Raw genomic sequence first — 22,762 nt, forward strand, 5'->3', positions numbered from 1 at the left:
ATATAGCTAAAAGTAGCTAGAACGCCCCGCTAATATATTTTCTTATTTTATAAATCATTTTGACTATAAGCATATAAGTTAATTAAAACTTGTGCTTTGAAATTGAAATTGAAAATAATTGAATATGCTTATGTTTTTTGGCCATTAAATAAATAGCTCAATGACTTCTTGCAACCAACACTGCCAGCCGATAGCTATCGCATAGACAAGCTGATGTGGGCCATCCCTAGGTTTCGGTGGTTGAATTATTTGCAAATTTTCATCCAAACCGCGCCAAACGCTGCGCATTCCACCACTTTCGAGAAACTGACACGAAACCAAGCTAAAAATACATTGTTAAACTGCTGACATGAGCGAGTCGAATGCCACAGATGGTGCCCACGAGGTCGAGGAGGCCAATCCGCTGGAGCAGTCGACCATCACGATGCTGGATGTCCTGGAACAGGAAAAGGAGCTGGAGGACGAGTACGCCGCTGTGCTGGGCGCCTCCGATGAGAAGTCGTGCACCTACGCCAAGGGCCCCATCGGCCGACAGGCCCTGTACTCGTGCCTCACTTGTTGCCCCGAGGCGCGCGAGGATCTGGACAAGGCCGCAGGAGTCTGCTTGGCCTGCTCCTATCGCTGTCACGAGCACCACGAACTGGTGGAGCTCTATACCAAGCGGAATTTCCGCTGCGATTGCCCAACCCAGCGTCTGGGCAAGTGCTCCCTGAACCCACAAGTCGAGGGCGTTCAACCACGTAACGTGGGCAATCTGTATAACCAGAACTTCCAGGGGCTGTACTGCAAGTGCAAGCGACCCTATCCCGATCCCGATCGCACCGTTGAGGAGGTAATGCTGCAGTGTGCCATCTGCGAGGACTGGTTCCACTTGCCGCACATGAAAGCGCCCGGCGCCAGCGACAAGTGGCTGGATGTCTGCAGCGAAATGATTTGCGATGGCTGCATGGATGCTAAACCCTTCCTAAAGGACTACACTGGACTAGCTCTGCAGCCTGTGGTGGAAGATGCAAAGGACGACAAGCCGGAGGCTGAGGATAGCCAGCTGAAGAACGAGTTGGACCGCAGCATCTGCGATATCATGAATGTTCCTGAAGGTGAATCTCAGCCAGACGAAGGCGAACCCAGCCAGAAGCGCGCCAAACTGGACGATTGTCGTCGGCCCAAACCAAACAAGGAACACGAGGGTGAGTAAATTAAAATACATATACATGCGTATGCTCAAACAACAAATATTAATGCAAAAGCAACCTTAATACATGAACAGCAAGTCAAAGTTCTTCTTGCCATCGCCCAAGTAAAGGAAACCATGCTTGTGGGAGTTGATTTTGTGAAAGAATGTCATGCCCAACCAAATGCACGACTTGATTATCACCAGACCCTCGTTCCGTTGCATATTCAGGGCAAAAGCCTGACACAGTGGTATTACGCAGTCAATGGTGTCCAGAAAGTCAATAGCATAGTTATAGTCGCTCCTTTTGGCCAAATTGACTTTGAGATCATTGCGGGGCAGGCGATAGAGCTGGTAATATGATTGGTTGTCGATCTGCAAGTCATTCAGTCCGCGAAACATCTGGTTGGGTATAACACGGCCATCGGTCATCTTGTAAAAGGCTCCGCGTGGACAAATGGCACACTCCTCTGTAATAATAAACACAATGGCGGCCAGCCGTTCCTCCTCCTTAAGCTTGACCACTTCAGGGCGGCTGATACCAGCCACCTGATTGCCTACAATGTCAAAAGTAGGGTCCTGTGTGCGTACAATATCAGAAAAACAAACATCACCACCATATTTATGTACCATCAACTCACCAGCTTAACGTAGGTCATCAGGCCGGGATCTCCTATAAATGGCTCCCTTGCCAATATAGTCGCCTGAAAGATCTTGGGGCTCTGCACGAACGGCAGCAACTGCCATTGGAACTGGTCCAGACTGTAGAAATACTTGCGATCCTTCAGACAGTCATTAGTGTAGCCAAAGGCAATGTAGTAATCGTTCTTGGTGGCCGTAATGCGACCCCAAAGATACATGCCCGTAAAGCGGTTGTCATTTTGTAAAGCGATCAGCGAGTTCTCGATCAAGATGCGCTGCTCCGGCGACAGCTTCATGCCGCAGTACATCAGGCAGTCGAGGCCCTCGGTGAAGAACTCCAGATTCATGACGAATGTATCTTAGCAATTTATATGTGAAGTGTTGAAATAAAGATGGATTTAAGGACTAGAATTATTTGAAAGATAAGTCAGAACCCTTTAAAAAACTGTTAGGCGAATGGATTTTTAATTACATGGCATGCATAAATCAGCACAAACTCTTTGAAATGACAATTTCCCCAATTTAATCATCTCTATCCTTTCTCTTTCAAGGAGCTGCTTTCTGGACTAATGACTGGCGAAAATCACTCTGCCAGTGCTCCGAATGCCTGTCGCTTTACAAGGAACTTGCCGTCGAGTTTCTGCTGGACGTCGAGGACTCGGCTAAGACGTACGAGGAGCGCGGCATGAAGCGGGCTGAAGAGAATTCCAGTTATGAGCAAGGAATCCGGGCACTGGCCTCCATTGACCGGACACAGCAAATCGATGCGATTACCGAGTACAACCGCATGAAGGACAAGCTAAAGGAATACCTGCAGGCATTCGCCGCCAGCAAGAAGGTAGTGACCGAGGAGGATATCAATCGGTTCTTTGCCGGCATGCGCAATGAGAACAATGCCAACCTGGGTCAGCCCTATTTCTGTCGCTAAACAGTTAGCACTCTACATTACTCTAGTATTACCCACATTCCCCCATGAAAGCGAAGCATACATATGTCATGTAAATTCTAAAGTTATTTTTTATTTAAACAATAATCATTTTCAATTCACTTTTGTCAATAACGAGAAGTCGTAACAAGGCATCGGGCGATGAGATTCGCATTTCCCTCATTAAATTTATGTACATTGCGGTGAAATAGAATTATATAAGACAGGCTTTCTGTTGAAGTTCATCTTGGATTGAGACCTTTTTACATTTAGCTCTAATTGGTTAATTTCCGGTATATTATATGAATATATGTACACTAGTATTTAGCAAAGTTGTTGTTCATTTGAATGGCTGAATTCCCAAGCTGTTGAGTTCTGCCTCAATGTCCTGGATAAGTTCGCTGTTGTCAATGGGCATGGTCGCCACGCTGGAAATCAGATCACTGAACGATTGGATGGGTTCATCTGCCGGAGGTTGCTGCTGTTGCTGTTGGTACTGCGACTGTTCTGGATGGGATTGGGCCAGAAACGGAATGGACTCTGGCTGCGATTGCGGCAGGAACTGCTGAGCCTGTTGGTATCCCTGTTTAATGCCAAAATCTCCTTGTGGCGGTATGCTTATGGCACTCATTTTCTGACTTAAAAAGTCATTATTATTGTTATTAATTAGTACATTGTTGTTATTATGGATTGGAGTCATGGTGCCACCACTGAAATGGGTAGGACTACAGCCGTTAACCGGAAAGTTTGAGTTCTCCGGCAGATACAAATGGTTATTCCTCTGTCCGATTTGAAACGGCGGAACGCTATCCACTGTACTACAATTGGATTGAGGCGATGCGAAATTCCCATTAAAAGCGAAGCTTGTGGCATCTGGCAAATAAAGATGCGTTTGATTTTGTCCGAGTTGCATCGGCGGAATACTATCCACTGTACTGCAGTTGGATCGAGGCGATGCAAAATTGCGTTCCACCGATGGACACTGGCTACTCCGGCTATCCACATCCATGAATCCATTCTCCATCTTGATATCCTGCACAAAATTGGGACTTCCACCCGGAAACATCAAAGGTATACCAGGCGACAACTGTGTTTGCGGTGCTGTGGTCGCAATTTGTGGCGTGGGAAATATCGTATACTGGCCTAGAAAATAAATACAAAGTTTTTAGCCGTGTGTTTCCAGTATGAATGAGAAAAGCGAAACGTAAAAGCATTAGCATAATTAAGGTAAAACTGAGGTGAAACTAAAGCAATTTGCGAGAACTCAAAAGGGACAACAGCAAGCCACAACATCAACATACCTCGGCAGTATCAACTTACATTATTTGATGTCCAACTTTGGTGGCAAAAATGGAGTTTGATGGAAACTAGACAAAAATTGGAAGGGTAGACACACTTTCGGTTGTCCGAATACTTAAAGATACCCTTGCCATATTCAAACCTTTTGCTTATTTTATTAAACTTATTTAGAAATTAATGATCTAATATCTTTTAGTTAATAATAAATTGAAGTCGCAGCTAAAGTTTTTCAAAGATTAGATAATATAAAGTAATATAAATATTATAAAATATAAAATATTGTTAGCGGACGAATATAATCGCTATTTAAACATTAAAGAATAACTTTATTTTTTGATTTCTTTACAGGCAAGGGCATTTAAAAATTTTAACAAATTGCAAAATAGTTCAACGCCACGACTTTTACGAAAATCTTTTATTCATTAATATTGAATACAATAAGAACGGGTGAAACAAACATTTTTCTATTCGAACGGCCTATATATTAATAAATGTTCCTTCAACTACAACGTAACATTTCCCAATAATTCTGGGACGGACAACAACTTTATCCATTGGTCCACAAGGTATTCAATCCTGTACTATCAATAGTGAATTTTCAGCAAATATTTTTGCTAATCAACACCATCGAGTGATGAGTTTGTGTATTTTTGTGTGGTTAATGAGTTTTTCTAGGAACTGCACAGATGAAATGCTTCTATGAGGAAACCCAGTCCCGGCACCAGTATAAATGCGAAAAATTCGTGAACACTTACTGGAGGTTTTAACCTGCTTGGATGGATGTAAGTTGGTGCTCATGAGACTGCGCTTTAGGCTTTCAACTGTTTTTTGGGCAACACGGCGGTTGTGTTTGGTAAGGAGTTCTACAAAGATATTTAAATTTTAGGTCGATTAAAAAAAGATACATATACAATTGAATTTGTTGAGCGATCTCAGGGGTTCTCTTATCTAGAAAGTTGTGTAAGCATTATAATGTATTTGTAATTAATACTGAAACAAAAAGACGACTAGAAAAGTTTAATTTGTTGGTGCAGTTGTGTGTTTTGCTGTTTAGCACTAACTAATGCTAGGGTTTTGGTTAACTGATTTGATTATAAATTTGATTATATTTGGTCTTCAAATCAGTTATCCGTAACCCAATTCATCTACTCCAAGCCATTTGCCTCCGCCAGCCGCCGTGCTATTTCATCCGCACTCAAAAAATCGGTTGTATCCACTCCGCCGGTGGCTGCACCACCTGCTGCTCCACCTTCGGCGCACTCGCCGCCAAATGGTGGCTCCGGACTTTTGCTGGTGTACAGCGCAAAGTGTTCCGCCTCGGAGAGATCCACACTGGGATCCAGCACCACACCGTATGCTCCCTCGCACAGATTCTTGATGCTCTGCCGGTCGGCGATGGCAATCAATTCCATATTGCCGTCACTTATGGGAATATCCGCCAGTTGCAGAGTGCTCAGGGTCTTCCTGTCCAGCGGTCGCCCGTAGCTAAGGGTGCTGGCATTCGAGTAGCTCTCCGGTCGCAGCAAACTGTTCTCGCTATCGCCGCCCTTCAGCGGTATGTGGATAACATCCGCATCCAGGTGGGCAGGTCTTTTGCCCGATACACTGCTCGAACTGCGACCGACTGGCTTGCCATTTCGACCTTCGCTTTTTCCCAGTGGCTGCATCGATCTCGTGGAGCTGCGATTGGGATCTCCCAGGGAAAAGTGCGCAACACTGGGTTCCCTACTGCCGGTGGGTGTTGTGGCTTTCGATCCGCCTGTTAGCTGTTTATTGGGACTGCCACCTGGAGTCAGAGATTCCTCGTCATCCGCCTTGCTCCTTCGGCGGGAAAAGAATCTCGAGAAGAATCCCTGGCGCTTCTTTGGCGAAGCACTTGGCGTCGGTTGCCTTTTGGTGGGACTTTGATCAGGGGTTCGCATAATAATTATGGGCGAAGGTGTAGTTCTAGTGGAGCTTAGGCTGCCGTTTCGCGAGCGGCTCGCAGAAATAGAATCACTGACAGCACTCAGATCCTGGGAGTTTCTCTGCGGTTTCGGTGGCAAGGGAGGTAATCTCTGATCTGAAACGGGGGAAGGAGTTCGAGGTGGCAACGGCAGGGGCGGTGAGGCTGGGGGCGTGGCTGGTGTCTGAGCAGCATTCACTTTGATCCTGGGAGCTGGTGGATTTGTCAGGACCACCAATTCGGCATCATCTAGCTGACCAAACGGATTGGTGGGTGGATAAATGGGTGCTGCCTGTTTGCTTTCTTTGGGCAATCCTATGTCTATGGGATTATTAAAGGCTATTTGTAGGCTCGTATATGTGGCTGTCTCGTCGAAGTTTTCATCCAAATCCATAGAGGCCTGGGCACTGGCTGAAACCATTTCCGGTTCCTTTTCACTTTCCGGTAGCTCTTTCACGGCGGGATTCTCGAGGGTATCCCTGCGGGAACCATTGGCCAAAAGACCGAGGGCTTCCTCGTCCAACTGGTTCGTTATGGTCGTATTGGCAGTCAAGCTGCTGACATTGGTAAAAGCTGTTTGGGCCGTGCTATTCGACAGGGATTGCGTGTCCCCGTTCTCCACCGTCAGGCTATCCGTTCTCTCGAACTCGCTGCTCTTCATCCACTCGGTGATTGTTTCCACATTGGACAGAGGTCGCGATTGCAGCTGCGGATGCTGCAGAATCTCCTCCATGGGCGTGGAAGTCTGGGTGCAGTCGTCGGCCAGTTGGGGCAACAATTGCGGCACCTCCAGCTCTATTTCCATGTCCGGTTCGTTATCGTTATCCGTGTACTCGGTGACAGTGCCGCCATCCATTTCGTGTGATTCACCCCTCTGACGCATTTGCATCTTCTTGACGGCTATCTCGAATTCGTTGAGAGTTCCCGAACTCTGTTGGTCGTCGGATGAAACCGTGTTATTATCCTCCTCCAGATCCATCGGTGGGCACGAGTATTTCGTGGCCGTCGTTTCGCTGTCGAGGGATAGGATCTGCTGGAACACGTCCAGCTCCTGGCGGCGTTTCAACTTTCGCTGTAGCCGGGCAAAGGTTACTGTACCTGGATTCGGGTAGTACTCGAACGGCAGTGGGGCACTCGTCGCTCCATCCGAGGGTCTCACTAGTTTCAGCTCCACCTGAAAGGGGAAAAGGTGGAGTTAGCAACATTTCATCCGTGCAAAAAATTCAAACTCGGAACTTTAATGTTTTGGGAGTACAAGTATTAATTATTAATGCTATTTTTAGTTAATTTTACGTGATTAAATTTGTTTTTTATTATAAACATTGATATATGGAAAATCCGTTGTGTGCAACATCGAGAGTGCTCTATTTTATTTATTAATTGCACATTTCAAATTGCCGCTCGACATGCACATGTCAATTCATTTTAAGATAACAGAGATAAGTTTAAATAAAGTATTGAAATTTGTTATTTATAAGCTCAACTCACATTAACACTTTGCGTGATCTCGGTGTTCCTGTAGCGCGGCGTCTTGAATGCTATGGCCATCTGTTTGAACACGTCCGTGGGTTGGAACTCGGCGTTGGCGTACCACGTCTCCCGTCCATCCTTGTCCGTCTCATAGAATCTCACCTCGATGTCGTCCTTGGCAATCTTCTCGCACAGCATGATGATCTCGTTCCCGCCGTTCGCACTGGCCGCGCAACTGCACAGCCGGGTGATGGTCAGCTCGCTGCTCTTGCCGTAAATCGGGGAGGACACGATGGGATCCAGGGGCACTTTTGAGTTGCCCACTGTGATGAAGGCCTGGTAGCAGAGTCGCAACTCATACCGATTGATCTTGTCGATCTGGTCCTTGTGATCGAATTTGGCTGCAAGAAAAGCAGAGTTAATAAAAGGGTTATTAATGAAAATATCAGTAGGAACTATTATACTTTGTTAGGGATCTGACTCACCATTGAAGGGATCGATGTTCCTCTTCTCCCTCTCCACCAGCGAGTCGCGCATCTCCAGCTTCTTGGCGCACTGTATGCCCACTTTTTGGAGCACCAGCCGCCGCTCCTCTGGCGGCAATTTCTTTTGGTAGATGCCCGACTTACAGGCATCCGCCTCCTCCTTGCTGACCAGCCAGTGCGGATGTTGGCGGAAGGGCTCGTCGCTCGTCACACAGGAGACCACGATGATGACGGGTCCGTCGAAGTTGCACACTTCGATGGTGGGAAAGGTCTTGCCCGTTTCCGAGCTGGAGTTCATGCCCGGAATCGAACCGGCGGTGCGACCCTCGCACTTGTAGCGAAAGCGGATTATATTGCTCGTCGGCTCCTCCACGATGCGCAGGTGGGGACCACTTCTAGCACTTGGCTCGGGCAGATTTTGATTCATATTCTGATTCTGTAGGTGGAGCGGAATGTGCGACGGCATTACCGGCAGGGAAGTCGACTGCGATAATATGTGATGTGCACCACCGCCTCCGCCAACAGCTCCTGCCACCGTGCCTCCGCCGGTGGCGCCACCATTCAACTCCATGCTGGCATTGATAATTTCCTCTGAGGAAGGTAAGTATTAAGCAGAAATCAATAAGTCAGCGTGCCAGAAACAATTTAGCTTAGGCTAAAGGAAGAGAACTAGGGAAAAGAAAGCTCCAAACGCCCTCCAAGATTAAATAGAGTGCCCGTGCATACCAATTTGCTCAGACAACCAGGTAACCACCCTTCTCAGGAAAGTACAATTTGATGTTAACATATTAAATATGATGTTAAATATGATGTTGTAATATATTTAAGACTTTAAAATTCACTTTATGTCATATTTACTACAAGTTAGTAAAGTTTATGACTGCTTTTTGCCAAGAAAGTAATATGAATAGTAAATATTCTTAAAGTGCTACCAAAACTATTACAAGTTTTTATTCGTCTGACCGAGAAAACATACTTCACCCTGCTGAATCGAAATAGAAAAGTGGAATTGCGGATAATTTGTATCCATCAGATACGCATGTATGAGGGGCATTAGGTTGCCATTGTTCATTTGCGGAAGGGTGATGGCTCGAAGGCTTCCTTCTTCCATTTCGATTCAACTTTGTTTTTGCCAGATGTCGACTATGCGATGACGAGGTCTGACGTCAAAACTTGCGCAGCTATTTCCCAGACTTATTATGCCACTTTTTCCAATATTTGTTGTTGCTGCTGCTGGCGTTTTATGCTGATGGCAACAGCAACACCAAAGTCTATATAGCCAGGCCCAGAGCAATAACAATGTGCAATTAGCCACTAAAAATTCCCCACAAATCTGATGCTTTCTGGATGGGCTAATTAGGCGCATTGTCGATTGACTTATGCCCACAGATTATTCATTATCCCGAGCTCTTGCTCTATTTTTTTGTTTTTTAACCCATGATGGGCATTAAGGGGGGGCTCTAGATGGGGCTAGGGTAATATTAATTAGGGTTAGTATGTGATATCAATTTATGGGTGTTTGTACATACGTATATCGCCGAAAGCGTCCTCAAACATTGGATTACACAGTTGATTGCCTGAAAAATAAAGCAATGATAGATTGTCATTAACTTTTGCATTAAGCTGTTGAACAATGATAGATTATATTAGCGTACATATGTACAAACATAGCAATATGTACAATATATTCTGATGGACTTTTCAATTTGACATATTCAATCATCGTCTATGTTTTACAATGGATTACAAACATCCCTTGCATTTTCAAAATATATAGACAGCACCATATTTTAGCTATCACATATGTGAGGCATAAATCATTATTTACTGAAAAGCGTACTAAAGGTATAATCATCTCTTCAATCATTTTAATTGATTCCACCTTAAAGTAGGAGAACTTCACTTGTGACGCCACCTAGATTATGCTGCTAATCTTAGTTCCGTTCATTCCACTTGTATTAAGTAGGTACTTATAGTTTATTGAGTTGGGCGAACGCCCAAAACTTTCGCAAGAACTCAAAGTACACTGGGTATTTTCAAAATCCATCCTTGATCTGATTTATTGAGCAGAAAAACCCCATTTCCATCGGCCAAGTTATTATCGGTCTGATTTTTTCTTTACCAAATTGTGACCGATAAGAAAATCTGTGGCGGCTTGGTGATAATCTACTAAAGGTGTTACTGGGAATCTCTCAGTTTACCTTTGGGTTGCTTATTGGTGATAGGGTTATCAATAGTATTACCTATATAACTAAGTTTACTTCCAGGAAAATTAATAGAGCCATCTAGGCCTTGTGTTCCGGTTATCAATTTAGCTGATTTTGTTTTCGATTTGATTTAACAAATGCTTTTAGTTAAGTTATTTAGGAATTATTACCACAATAAATACCCTTCTTTAAAAATTCTATTTTTACTTTAACAAAAAACTTTATTTGTATTATTTATCCTCTTCACTTAAGAGGATAAGCTTATATAATCAGTTGTATGGAGCTTGTAAGCTCAGAGTCCTTGGCTTATAATAAAGTCAAACATATGGCTTTACCACTAACGATTTCCCTTAGCCTTCGTCCTTTGTTCATGTAGGTATGTGTTCAAATAGATACTGTCGCATCGATCAAGGATATGGGTTGGGGATAATAACAATGTCGGTGTAATGTGTATTTAATAGCCGTAGACTATAAAAAGGCCAAACAAGTCATTCTGTGAGACACATTTTCCCCAATTTCGCTCTACTTTCCGGCACTGCAGTCAACATATGCCGTAAGTATTTTGCATTTTTTGCACATAACTCAACTCTTCAACAAAAGAAGAACACACACTTTCGAGCACTGAGAGATAAAATCCAGCAAGAAGTCATCGCCTCAGACAGCCTATTTGTCTGAATGCCAAACGTTGGCGTCGAGCAAACAAGCATAAGAAAACACTGCGCGAAAAAACTTTGAAAAGGCGCAAATTGTGCAGATTTTAAAGAATTTAATTTATAAAGAATTAAAAATTAAATCAAGCACATGAAAAGGAGTAAATTGTACATACGATTTTAAGGAATTTAATTTATTAAATATTAAAAATATTAAATTAAATCAAGCACACAAAAACAACATAAAAAAACTTTGAAATGGCTTACAGAAAATTTTAAAGGATTTAATATTTAAAAAAATTCTAAAGATTAAAATATTTTAATTAGAAATAATATTAGGTAAAACATAAATCTTACTAGTTTGTAATCATCAAGTTTTTATTAAGAAAATTTTTAAATACTTTATGTTCATTGTTTTGACCACTCAGTTATTTTCAGCACCTATACAACCGCCCACAAAGACATTCGCACACACGTGGGGGCTTGAAAAATTTGCATATGTTAATTTTGTTTACATTTATAGCCTTGCAAAAACAATTTGTCCGCCACTGGATTTGCCTTTGTTGTTGCTGTCATTGTGTTTTTTTTTCTGTTTTGGTTCTTTTGCAATTCACACCACTCGCTTACACTCACACTTCCACACTGGAGGTCATGTCCTCCGGATTTGTTTACGAACCGCATGACGCTTTATAGGTCCACCCTCTCGAACACCTGAAAAAAATACCACTTCCTCGCCCCCAGGACGACCAACCTCCCTTCAAATCCGGCCACAAAAAAGTAATATTAAGCGTTTTAAATAAAGATTAGGTTAACACACTTTTCTATATAATCTGAAGAGGATTTCTCATATGCTTAAGCCCTTAAGAACAAGTTAGGAAGTTAGGATTTACTTTGTTACAAAAACAAACCTCTAGAGTGGTGAATTGTATTAAAACTCCTTTTTTAATATATTTTTTAAATTGGGTATCGCAGATTTTTCGTTCAGTGTAGCCGACGACGTGGGGCAAATGACATCAGGAAACTTTTAAGTATTTGGCGCTAGCTGCGGCTTAACTGCCACTGACAGCAGCAGCATCGCTTTTCCCCAACTCGCTAATCTCTCTTACACACAGCATTACACACACCACCATACAAAGGGGCAAAAGGACGAGCATTAAGGATGTCCTGTCGTGAAGGGGTGGAGGGGGTCATTTCAGCGGCACCGTTTAAATTTTTATGCAAAGGGGTGGCAAAAAGTTAAACCATATCGATTGTCCTGCTTATGGGCATAAATAATCAAGGAACTCAAGTGTGACACACGCGATTTGAACGAAAAATTGACTTACCCAAGTAACTTTTAAATTCATTAAATATAGGGCATATAGTAAAGTAAGAAGTAACAATCAGGAGCAATTTATTCATTAAAGCCCTTACCAAAACTTAATCCTGACAGTCATTAGTGGCCTGAGGGTAAAGAGCTCCTAAAATAGCAAAACAGGCTAATGGGGAAGCTAATTGACTTAGATCCGGCGCAAAGGAAATAAATATAGAATTTTAGGTATGTCAATTAGTCCTTTAAACAAAGATTTTGTCAAAAGCGGTTTGCATAGCTGATTATATGGGCTCTATTATATTGAAAAGATGGTATAGATAACATTATCTTTGATTGAAAAGGAATTATATTTTAAACTTTTCTAGCACATATATTTATTCAATCAATCTTCCGAAAATTTAAATGTTTCAGACATCAATATTCTAAAAGCGTTTTTGCCCTGCTCTTTGGATTTGTTTTTTAGATTTCATTAAGTGGCACGAGCGCAAAAAGCTTTCTAAAGCGCCTAATTGCTTGGTTCATCTCCACAGGACCTTCGCCCACCATTTCGCTCGTCTAGCCCCAAGTTACTTCTTCAATTTGGGCAAATCTTAAGCTGAATAATACTTTAAGACAGCCAACTCTCAACGAGAAAAAGAAAAAAAACTCCCACGCACAAATTTAATTCGCATTTAGGCTGAACGTTGAGGGTTGGAAAAATTCTGGTGGCATAAATCAGAGCTACAAATTGATGCATAAATAAAGCAAACAAGAAAGGATGTCGCCAGCCGAATAAAAAGTGAGCAAGGTAAAAGAAAAATGTTAATTAAATGTTGTCAAAAATAGACGGCATCGGGAATGAAGATGTCGGTTTTGAGTTACGATAGAATCGCTGGATCGTCGTCTATCTATCTGTAAAGTAATGATGGCACACACACATGGACATATTTCAGTAGCTAGAACCTTGTCACGTGCCCAATCGATTGGAAAATCGCGTTCTGAACCGAAAATAAACACACAGCTAAATAGGAGAATATAATGGAATGGGCGGCGCTGGGGGAGTGTTCTTGCTGGAATATGATGAGATGGGATGGCTAGAATCCCAAAACTCGCACACACCGAATTCACCCACCGATGGATGGCCTAATCACACCCAGTCGCACACACAAAATTCAACATCAAACACAGACAACTGGCCCCAATCCATACCCATATTCCATCCATTTGGCACCTCAAGTACGCAGGCTGACATGTGTGCCGCCTGCCTGGTCCTGCCGTTGTCCTGAGTGCCTTGCATTATATTCGCTATGTGCACAAAAAATTAAATTCAAATAAAAAGTTTTTCCTCAGCACCAATTTCGCCTGTCGTCGAAAATGAAAAAAAGGAAAGAAGAAATAAGAAATAAGAAAACGTCTCCCAGACCCGGAAAATCAATAAGCGCTGGAAATTATGATTTTCCTCTAGTTCTTTGACAGTGTCCTTCACTGGGCCATGCCCCCGCTGTCATTTGCAGGAAATCCATTTGGCTTTCTATATGCACGGCATATATAAATAACTAATGTTTGTTTACTCCCAGATCCGAAGTTTGCTGAGGTCACAATCGATTGAATTTGTTGCTAACGCAAGCAACATTTGGGTTGGCTATGCTATTTATATGGCACTCGCTCAGGTGTAAAACAATATTTACTGCAAACTATGCAAATCTTATTTGATATAAATCAGGAATTTAACACCCAGTTTGTCTAAGTTCTTTATGTCCTGTAAAACACTTTGGCGCACTTAAGAAATTTATATGTTTTGTAATTTTATATGATTTTTCGGAATATTTGGCTAGTTCCTATCGTATACTTATAATTTTTCGACTGAACAGAATTGAATACTAAGAAATTATTGTTCTTATTCTGATAGCTCACTAAATTTTTTATACAAAAATTGTTTTAGTATGTACAGTCAGCAGCTTAAACGGCTTCCAGTTTAACGAAGGCACGCGCACCAATGGCTAAGCTTCTTCTGCTGATAAGCTTATCAATAAGTAATCCCCAGCTAATTATGAACCAAATTCGACTAAGTTAGAAGCTAAGAGTTCAAAGCTTTGAATGGAGATAGAACTATATTTGTCACATTTGACAGCAATTCTGAACAAAATGAGTAAATAGTACAGCGACTGAAACGATAAACACGAAATAATATATAATTTCCGACGATGTCCAGTTTTATTAGGGCAATTGTGAATGTTTGCATGAATTTTTTGCTATTTTTATTTTATGTGCCGTGTTACTTGAACAATGTTAATGTATAAAACTAATTAAAAGGTAATTAATTCGGTTACATCTAGCTTGGCTTCGCTCATCACCACCACCCATTTGCAGTCAAAAGTTAAATTGTACAGCCAATCGATTTTCATTGCCTTTCAAGCAAATCAAAGGAAACATTTTTGCAGTCAAGTAAATAATGCCCGAGCACCCAAGAAAACATTCCCAGAACGCCGAGCCAGACCACATCGCACCAGGCCTCATTTAGCCAAGCGTTGGAGCCATTTCCATTCTAATGGCCAAGACAAATCGTTCGTACGTACATTCGCTTTCAGCCAAGAAAAACGACCGACACGCGATGGCCGAAAATTGGAAGAAACCGCAGCATTTAATTATTTTGCTATAAAACTTTTCACGATTCAATCAATTCAGATTCGGTACAACATGGCGTATGCGTAATGGGATTCAGCTATATTTTTTTTTTGGGTGGTGGCGTGAATTGTTTTTAGAACTTGGGAATCTAAATGTGAATGACAGATCATTTTAAAGTTTAGTTGGTTTTTGTTCATGCGGAAAATGGAAAAAAAAATATATATAAGAAGGTATAAGTACTCATTCTTATGCCGGGTTATCAGTGAGACTAGAATATAAAGCCGCGCTGGGAATTTCTACTTGCTGATTAAAGTTCACGCCTTATCAGTTAATTGAAATAAGTTCAATGCAATTGCAGTTGCTCTCTTGGGTTTTTCGAAAAAGTGTACAAGTATTCAATAAACGGATCAAGCTGACATAACTCTTAAAATCAAGCATAATAAGGATAGGTTTGTTATATGGCTTTTAAGTAATAAAAGTTTGGAATTGATTACTTGCAATACTATAAGCTAAAATGAAGCTTTTCAATGTGTATTATACAAATTTTGATTTAAATAATAACCACGCTATAAAAAGACTTCCCTTTTGACCATTTCTCAATTGTTTGTAAATTTGATTATTTATTTATATCATATTTCTATTATCTTTCTCAATTGTTTATAAATTTAATTATTTAATTTAAAGGTATCTGATCATTCTTTGCAACATATACATATCTCTCAATATCTCACACCCTACACACAAATGTGTGTACAATCTGTGACCTTCCTTCTGCCGCTGGCATTTAATTTACCATAACTTTCAATTGGCAACAAGTCTGCTTAATACAATTGGCAAAGTTATAGCAAGACTGCGACTTTATATTGTATGTAAGCAATCGCACACACATGGACCAAAAGGTGTGAAAAGTGCGGACTTTGTTTGTGTTTTGTTTCCAACATTTGCCGAAAACAATTCCGCTGCCGTTGGCATCATCGGTTCATCGGCCAATACAAGTTAGATAGCTGCTGGCTGGGAGCAGATAAATCGATATTTAAGTAAGTTTTGACCATGACTGTTCCATTTCATTCTATTTTTATGGATTCCGAAACGGCCAAATGGCCGAATGTTTTGCGTGCGGATAAGGCAAAAGTCTTAAAGACTTTATGGCATTTCGTGTCTTTCGATTGCAGTTCCACGTTCAGGTTGTATATTCCTTTGATTACAAATGAAATAAACGAAATCTTCCAGATGCCACCGCAAATTTTTATAAACTTTTTCCGTGCCGATTTCAGTTGTAAAAATATTTACATTTTGTTAATATAAATATTTGCATTTGCCTCGATTTTTTTTTTCGACCATTGAATTCCTCTTCTTTTCGGGCTCCTCTTGAGCAGATTTTCACATTTTGAAAATTAATTAAAAACAAACTGAGTAGGCGTATTCTCACAATTTTTTATTTCAACGCTTTAATAATTGTCAATACAACAGCTTGAAATATGAAATATGTTTTGCGATAAGAGTTATAATGTTTTTTAATTGCATAAATAATTGCTCTTAGGAGGAAATGTCTACTCTAGGGTGCAGTTCCGGCATATCTTATGTGCATATGTACAAATCTGAGCCAGTATGTTAATAACTTTTCATTGTCGACCAATAAAACAAGAAAGAAACAGTGGGATAACTAGTAAATGCCGTACTGAGTGTTATTCTTTTTTAATAAATCGCAGTCAACCGCTTTTATTGTTTTGATTTGCATATATTATACGCCTGTTGAGTTGGAAAACTGCAGTTACACTAGCAGAAATATATATTTGCTGATAAGCAAAAACATACAATATTGAAATAAACATTTACGAAGTATTGCACAAAGTCTATATTTAATATATATATAGATAATCTTTCGGGTGTTTAGGTTCAAATCAAACAGGAAGTAGATTAAAAAGTCACAAAATTATTTAAATAATTTCCAAGAAACACTAAAAAATAAAAAAGTTTTTTTTCGTTTTTTATTTGCGATTAGGCAGTCCAGCGAACCCGATCATATATTCTTATTTCACTTCATTATTAATAAATACAAATTTCATTGCACGTGGCATTAGATAAGTAATTGCCCGCATTGAAAATTGTGTATTTATTTATGTATCTGGGATTAACATTTATGAATTCGCTGGCAGGTAGTTTTTTGCAGTGTCATTGCAATCGAACCTGATACGGGAAGCTGTCTGTACCTAAGTTTCTAATGACGACTTTTCAAACTACGCCTTAAGTTTAACTTTCAGAAAATGTATTATAGCTAACCTTTTATGGTGTAGCAGGTATGCTGCTTTAAATGCTTGATTAAATTTGGATTCTTGATCCTCCGAATGCACTGGGTCAGACAGAAATCGAATTAGCTCTTTGTTGTGTGTGACACGTGTAATTGATTAAAGTTGTCTTTTATGATTGACGACTGGTTTTCGGTTTGTTTGTCGGACTTATCGCGCGCGACTCACAAAAGGCGCGCCAAAAAGTGAAAAAGAGATTGAAAACAAAAACAAAAGTTGCTCCGCTCATGTATTTTGCTTTTGAGTTTTGTTTAATTATTGTTATTGACACTGCTGCAGCCGCCTGTTTAGAGCGGACATTGCTTTATACACACATCTGTAGTTCACGTTGTAGTTGTCGTGCTTCGTATAATTAACCAATACACTGGCAGCTATATAGTCGCGTGCGACTTGCACAATATGCGTTATATGTACATATATACGTATGTGTATCAATGTGTGCTCAAGTCGGCGCTTCACGTCCGTCGCCGGCCAAGTTCAGATTGAAACTGAGCGCTTCGCTTCACACTCGGTTGCAAGAGAGCTTCGAAATGGCTCCGTTCTCAGCTGTTCGCTCTCTGCGATCGCCTGCACTCGGTACGTATACTTGATACGTATACTTGATAAACAGTTACCGCTGCTGATATGATAGTTGCTGATCGCAAGTGATGGTGGGTGCCAATAGCTACTTTTATTTTCGACTTTTCCTTTATTTATTTTCATTTCCGTTGTGCGTACTCAACGTTGCGTTCTCTCTTATATTTGTGTTCCAGTGCGTTCCTATGACGCCATCGAGCAGAAAAAAATGGTTATAGATTTTTAAGTGGATTTGGAAAAGTGATGAGATTTTTATAACGCTCTGCAGGTGTTCCAATTTCGATTTTCGGCTATAAATAAACATTGATTCCCTTACAAAAAAATGTGTACTTTTTGCTGGGAATGAAACTTTATTGTTATGAATGGTTTGGAAATACCATAAAAATGTAGGATCCCTGAGTTGTTATTTCACATGAACTCTTTTCTCGTTAAAAATTCGCTTAAATAGTGCACAGGTTTCTGGACAAATCAAGATCAAAGGCTTATTAAAAGATCAGGTAGGAGGAAAAGTTTTTTCGCCATTCTGGAAGGAAAAGTCGAAAAAAATCGACTACTATTAGCCAGATGCATAACAATAGATCTATTTATTTAATATTGGTATGACAGCTGAATGTTTTTATTGATTTTCCCAGGAATTGACAGACCTAAAACGAGTTCGACCCTCGGCAAATGTAAATTATAAAATCCATACAACGTTGCTAATTAACGCAAGCAAAATTCCCAAATGAGACCAAAAAAAGATTCGCCAACGTCTAAGGTCGAACTGAGTTATTAACTCAATTTTTGGCTTCTGTACCATAGACAGATTTTAGTCATTTGAATAAACACAAGTGCAGAGCAAACACGTAGGGGAAAAATATTTGCAGTTAACATTGCCAATCGGCTGGAAATATTTCATTATTGTTGTGCATGAATGAAAATAGTATAATTTATTTCAGCTAGCCCACGAATTTTCGAACTAAAAACACAGTTTTCATGCAGCGTGGGCTGGTCTGCGGACAAAATGCATTTTTGGAGCCAATTTCCCGGCCGCAATTTACATCTATATAGGATTGCAATAAAACCAAGAACACCGCAGGACTTGCAAAAATAAAAATGCAATCAATAGGCAAGAGACTAAACTATTTCAGCAGTGGGGTTTGCGAGATTTTAAGTTGGGAAAATAAATAAATAATATTAGCTATTAGGAATTTCGATATAGCTTAAAATATACTACGAAAGTGTGTATTACTTGTTGAACGTGTTATTATCAAATTTACAATTGTTCCATACTGTATTTCTATTATTTTGCAAACAGGTTTGTTTTTTAACAAAAGTATAACGCGGGTTTACTTTCTTGCCCTTTTTAGCTAGGGATCACTGTAGAAGGATTTATGTTGCGTTTGGGCTTTTAGCCATACATGTACGACAAATATCCCATGACGTAGTAGCCACTTTCAGTAAACATATCACACGTCACAGAAATCTCCAACTCTTTATTAAGCTTCCCAAAGAAGAAGAGAAGAAAAAAAGAGGGAGAAGTGAAAGACTCTACCCCCGCCCAAACAACTCCCCCTGCAATTCTGGCACATGTGCGATTCAAGGTCACGCGTGAGAGCGGGAACGAGAGGAAGAGAGCGTGAGGAAGAGAGAATGCAGAAAAACAAAGCCAAGCCCCAAAGAAATCGGTTGATGGAAGGGGGCGAAGGGGGCTTGACGGCGGAGCGCATAGTTGAGCAACCACTTGTTGTTGCTGCCGCTTTTATTGCTCCTCTTCAGGCAGCGCCAGTTTAAGGCCACCAAATATGCACTGAGAGAAACAAATAGCACTTATATCCTAAAAAAATACTGTATATTAAATGGCCTATCAAATTAAGTGACAAATAATATCTAAAGTGGATTTTTTTGCATTTGTTGGTTAAGTATTTTATTAAAATATTAATTTTAACATTTTTTTACATATCTATAAAACAATGTATTATAAGGTAGTGTTTAAAGCGTCAAAAAAGTGAAAAATAGTAAACTTGGATTTTTTGATGTTTAAATTTAACCGAGTCTACAGTTTCTTGCAGTGATTGATTTAAGTCGAAAGGTCTCCGCCGCCCTCAAAAGAGGCAAAGAAACAAAGCGCGTAGTGCATTAACATTCAAGACATTCGGCCGAGGAATAATGGTGATAAGCAAAGGAAGCGGATGAAGGGGAGGCGTATCAATAACACGAACAGCAAAATTACCAACGAACTCGAAATGTTTGAGTAGCAGAAAAGCCATGATAAAAAAAAATGACTCAGCCTAGTTCACCGAATTCAAATGCTCTTCTGCAGCCACTATAGTCCCAGGTGGAATCGATACCTGCTAAATTGGACTTAATTCTATAATGGCATGTGCGGTAAATTTGATAAAGTACTTTCATATATATTTAATGAACAACGAATATTTCTGGCTAAATTATTGCGATATAGAAAAAATCTAGAAATGTAAAAACAGCTAAAAATTTAATAGCTAGGAATAATCTTAACATTTCATTAATAGATAATGTCAATTAATTATCTACGGTTTTGATAGACAAACGCCTTTTATATTATCACCACTTCCAAAATAATAAATGGCATTTAAGGCAATTAATTAAAGTGTAATTTCCTTTTCTCAAAGTAATTATTTTGAAAAGCTTGGCCGAAAGAAATCACTCTACGAATTGGCAAAACTTTTAGCGGGGCATACGACAAGACGAAGAAAACGTTAAGATATTACAAAAACCTGTCCGTCTGCCTTGTCTTTGGCTTTTGGCTTTGCAGCACTTGATTGGCTTTTGGATTCCCCGAATCGCTGATGAATCATCACCTCACCTTTATACATACGTATACGTAATTTCTGCGGCTCACCAAACACAATTGTGCCGTTCCTCGCACACAATCACTTTCAATTGGGGCCTTATATCGGTGGCTTGCGTGTGTGTTTGGTTGTTTGCCCATGCGGAAATCTGCTGAGAGGAAAGCGCTGGGAGAGCTCCAGCGAGATCATCAGCTCCGGAGAGTGGGAAATTTTTGGTTTGCCATTCCAGTTTTCAGTCCACTCACTCTGCCTCACCGCATTACGTAATTGGTAACTGCAGGAGGAGTTGTTTACAAGGCGATGGAGTTCCGCATGCAATGTGCAGATTTTGTTACCAATCAGGGGTATGCTGTTACTTGCAGGTGCAAGAGACGTTAAGTAAATTTGTAAACAAAAATTGTAAAAAAAAAAAAAATAATAATAAATAAAAATATATAATTTTGTTGTTAATATGTGCTTAACAATGCTCCTAGTCATTTTTTAAGTTCAAATATTATTAAATACATTTTTATAGAGAATCATATCTCTTTCTTAGCATTTAGTGAAATGGTGTGGCTTAAAAAATTTCTCCCAGTGCACGTATCATTTTTGTGACCATATCAAGGTTGTCTGATCCCAAGTCTCGAACTCCATCATTTCACAAGTTAAGGTAACGCAAACACAAATGGCGAGAGACACCCACTTATTTGTTGTTTTACTCTTTTAAGGCATAAAGAACAACACCATCTGCAACCACTGTTAATTAATTAATGTGTCGCTTGGTCTGGATGTGTATTAAAACATATTGACATTTTCACTGGATCAGAAACTGAAACCGAATCCTCAATTGCAACTGCAATTGCTAAGTCTTATGGAATTTGCTGCTGTGCATGGCTGCTCACTTTTTCCGGTCCAGGAATGTGAATTTATTGTTCAAAGGTCAGCTTTGTGGCTAAAGTCGTTTGTTTACTTCGAATGCGTTTGAATAGACAATTTTTAAATGCCCTTCATTTATCAAAAAATTAAATTCCATGCTAGATAGCAAAAATGACATTGATGCAATAACATGGTAGAACACTTTCAATCAGAAACAGCTAACAAGAAACAGTCGTTTACTTTATCATTTTTAAATGTTCAACATAAAATAAAACAATAATAGTATATACAACCTCATATTTTAAAATATTCAAATGTTAAATGTTTTTTTCCGTGATTTAATTTAACGCTAGAACATAAAAAATGCACTGCATACAAGGTAGTATTATCTATTTATAGGATAATCGGATTTAAAATGTTAAATTGGCAACTGAAACGTTTTACTTTTTAACCCTTAATAATGCATTTACTTTCCTAGAATCGGACAAGGAGAATTCTCGGAAACAGAGACGCGCGCCGATTCGATAAAATTGATTCCAGTTAACACGTCAGTTTCTTAATATTGGCTTTAATAGTGTGCCAGACTAAACCGCAAAACAGGTCACCGGTGAATGACGCTGATTTGGTAAACGATCGAATGATGATTTAATATTTGTAATCAAGTAACTTTTTCCCCAAGACGTAAGCACCTGGGAAGCGAGATCAAAAGTGAGTAAGATCCCGGGAGACCTGTTTGGGCTTTAATGGGTCGGCTGGGATAAACCCCATTTCATTGATGTTCTGGCTTAGGCGAATACGCTCTTAATTATTTATAAACAAAACGGAATTTTGTAATCGAACTAGCGCTAGATTATTTATAGCCAAAACTCACCTAAATCAGAATTTCCAGCCGTGGCAATAATTCAATATGCCTTGTTTGACTTTCGATATTTACTTGAGACTTTCGAATTTGTATGTTCGTTTGGAATATTTCGCAGTCATACACATACACGTTCACACAGATACACTTTGAGCACTTTTAATGATATTTTTCAGTTGAATTTATTTAGATTAATTATTCAATGGTTTTGTATTTCGCTTTTAATTGGACGTTACTTTTTCGAAATCGTATTTTTTGTTCGAGTTTTTTCGAGGTGAATTTTTTGAGGAGGCGAAGAACCGTTTGCCAGCAGCGACGAACAGTTAATGAAGCCGCCGACGCCTTGGCCACCACGCAGAGTAGCCTTTCGCCCACCACCCCCCGCATTACCACCATCGAACCACCCAGCCACCCCCAAAAGCCAAAAACAACAGCGTTCCAAGTTGTCGTAGGGCCGAAAGCTTTTTCTGCCTGCGCACACGCCGCTCAGTGGTGAGTTTAAAAAAAGCTTTTTGTGGTGAACTCGGTTCGAACGCACATTTGGCGCGCAACGTAGCGGAAACTGCGGACCCAGGGAAAATGAGCCGCAAAATGAGAAGGCGGAAGCCGCTACCGCATCATTTTCCTTACAATGTGTGAGAACCAA

The 22,762-nt window shown here is 40.3% G+C and overlaps 3 protein-coding genes and 1 long non-coding RNA gene across 6 annotated transcripts; 2 read left to right on the top strand and 2 right to left on the bottom strand.

Annotated features, from left to right (window-relative positions):
• The first annotated feature begins 195 nt into the window (after positions 1-195).
• Positions 196-2,990, top strand: LOC117146997 (putative E3 ubiquitin-protein ligase UBR7). Its single transcript, XM_033313679.1, has 2 exons — positions 196-1,187; positions 2,365-2,990. The coding sequence occupies exons 1-2, from the start codon at positions 350-352 to the stop codon at positions 2,739-2,741; spliced, it is 1,215 nt and encodes a 404-aa protein (XP_033169570.1). The 5' UTR covers positions 196-349; the 3' UTR covers positions 2,742-2,990.
• LOC117147006 (radial spoke head protein 9 homolog) lies at positions 1,217-2,208 on the bottom strand. Its single transcript, XM_033313692.1, has 2 exons — positions 1,813-2,208; positions 1,217-1,750 (listed from the first exon to the last, which is right to left on the bottom strand). The coding sequence occupies exons 1-2, from the start codon at positions 2,158-2,160 to the stop codon at positions 1,253-1,255; spliced, it is 846 nt and encodes a 281-aa protein (XP_033169583.1). The 5' UTR covers positions 2,161-2,208; the 3' UTR covers positions 1,217-1,252.
• Positions 2,813-22,438, bottom strand: LOC117146979 (dorsal-related immunity factor Dif). 3 transcript variants are annotated; one of them, XM_033313667.1, is made up of 7 exons: positions 16,991-17,487; positions 9,467-9,514; positions 7,938-8,528; positions 7,471-7,853; positions 7,081-7,156; positions 4,793-4,900; positions 2,813-3,881 (listed from the first exon to the last, which is right to left on the bottom strand). In XM_033313667.1, exons 2-7 carry the CDS (start codon positions 9,492-9,494, stop codon positions 3,079-3,081), a joined length of 1,989 nt encoding a protein of 662 aa, XP_033169558.1. In that variant the 5' UTR covers positions 9,495-9,514; positions 16,991-17,487; the 3' UTR covers positions 2,813-3,078. The 3 variants fall into 3 exon arrangements, with proteins under 3 accessions (XP_033169558.1, XP_033169549.1, XP_033169541.1); XM_033313658.1 differs by lacking the exons at positions 2,813-3,881; positions 16,991-17,487 and adding an exon at positions 22,129-22,438 and having other exon boundaries at positions 4,831-7,156; XM_033313650.1 differs by lacking the exon at positions 2,813-3,881 and having other exon boundaries at positions 4,831-7,156.
• LOC117147026 lies at positions 20,665-21,458 on the top strand. The gene is made up of 3 exons (XR_004459826.1): positions 20,665-20,746; positions 20,938-21,051; positions 21,110-21,458. It is a non-coding gene; the product is annotated as an uncharacterized LOC117147026 (long non-coding RNA).
• Positions 22,439-22,762: the final 324 nt, after the last annotated feature.

The sequence above is a fragment of the Drosophila mauritiana genome, chromosome 2L (assembly GCF_004382145.1).
Source record: "Drosophila mauritiana strain mau12 chromosome 2L, ASM438214v1, whole genome shotgun sequence".
NCBI lineage: Eukaryota > Metazoa > Arthropoda > Insecta > Diptera > Drosophilidae > Drosophila > Drosophila mauritiana.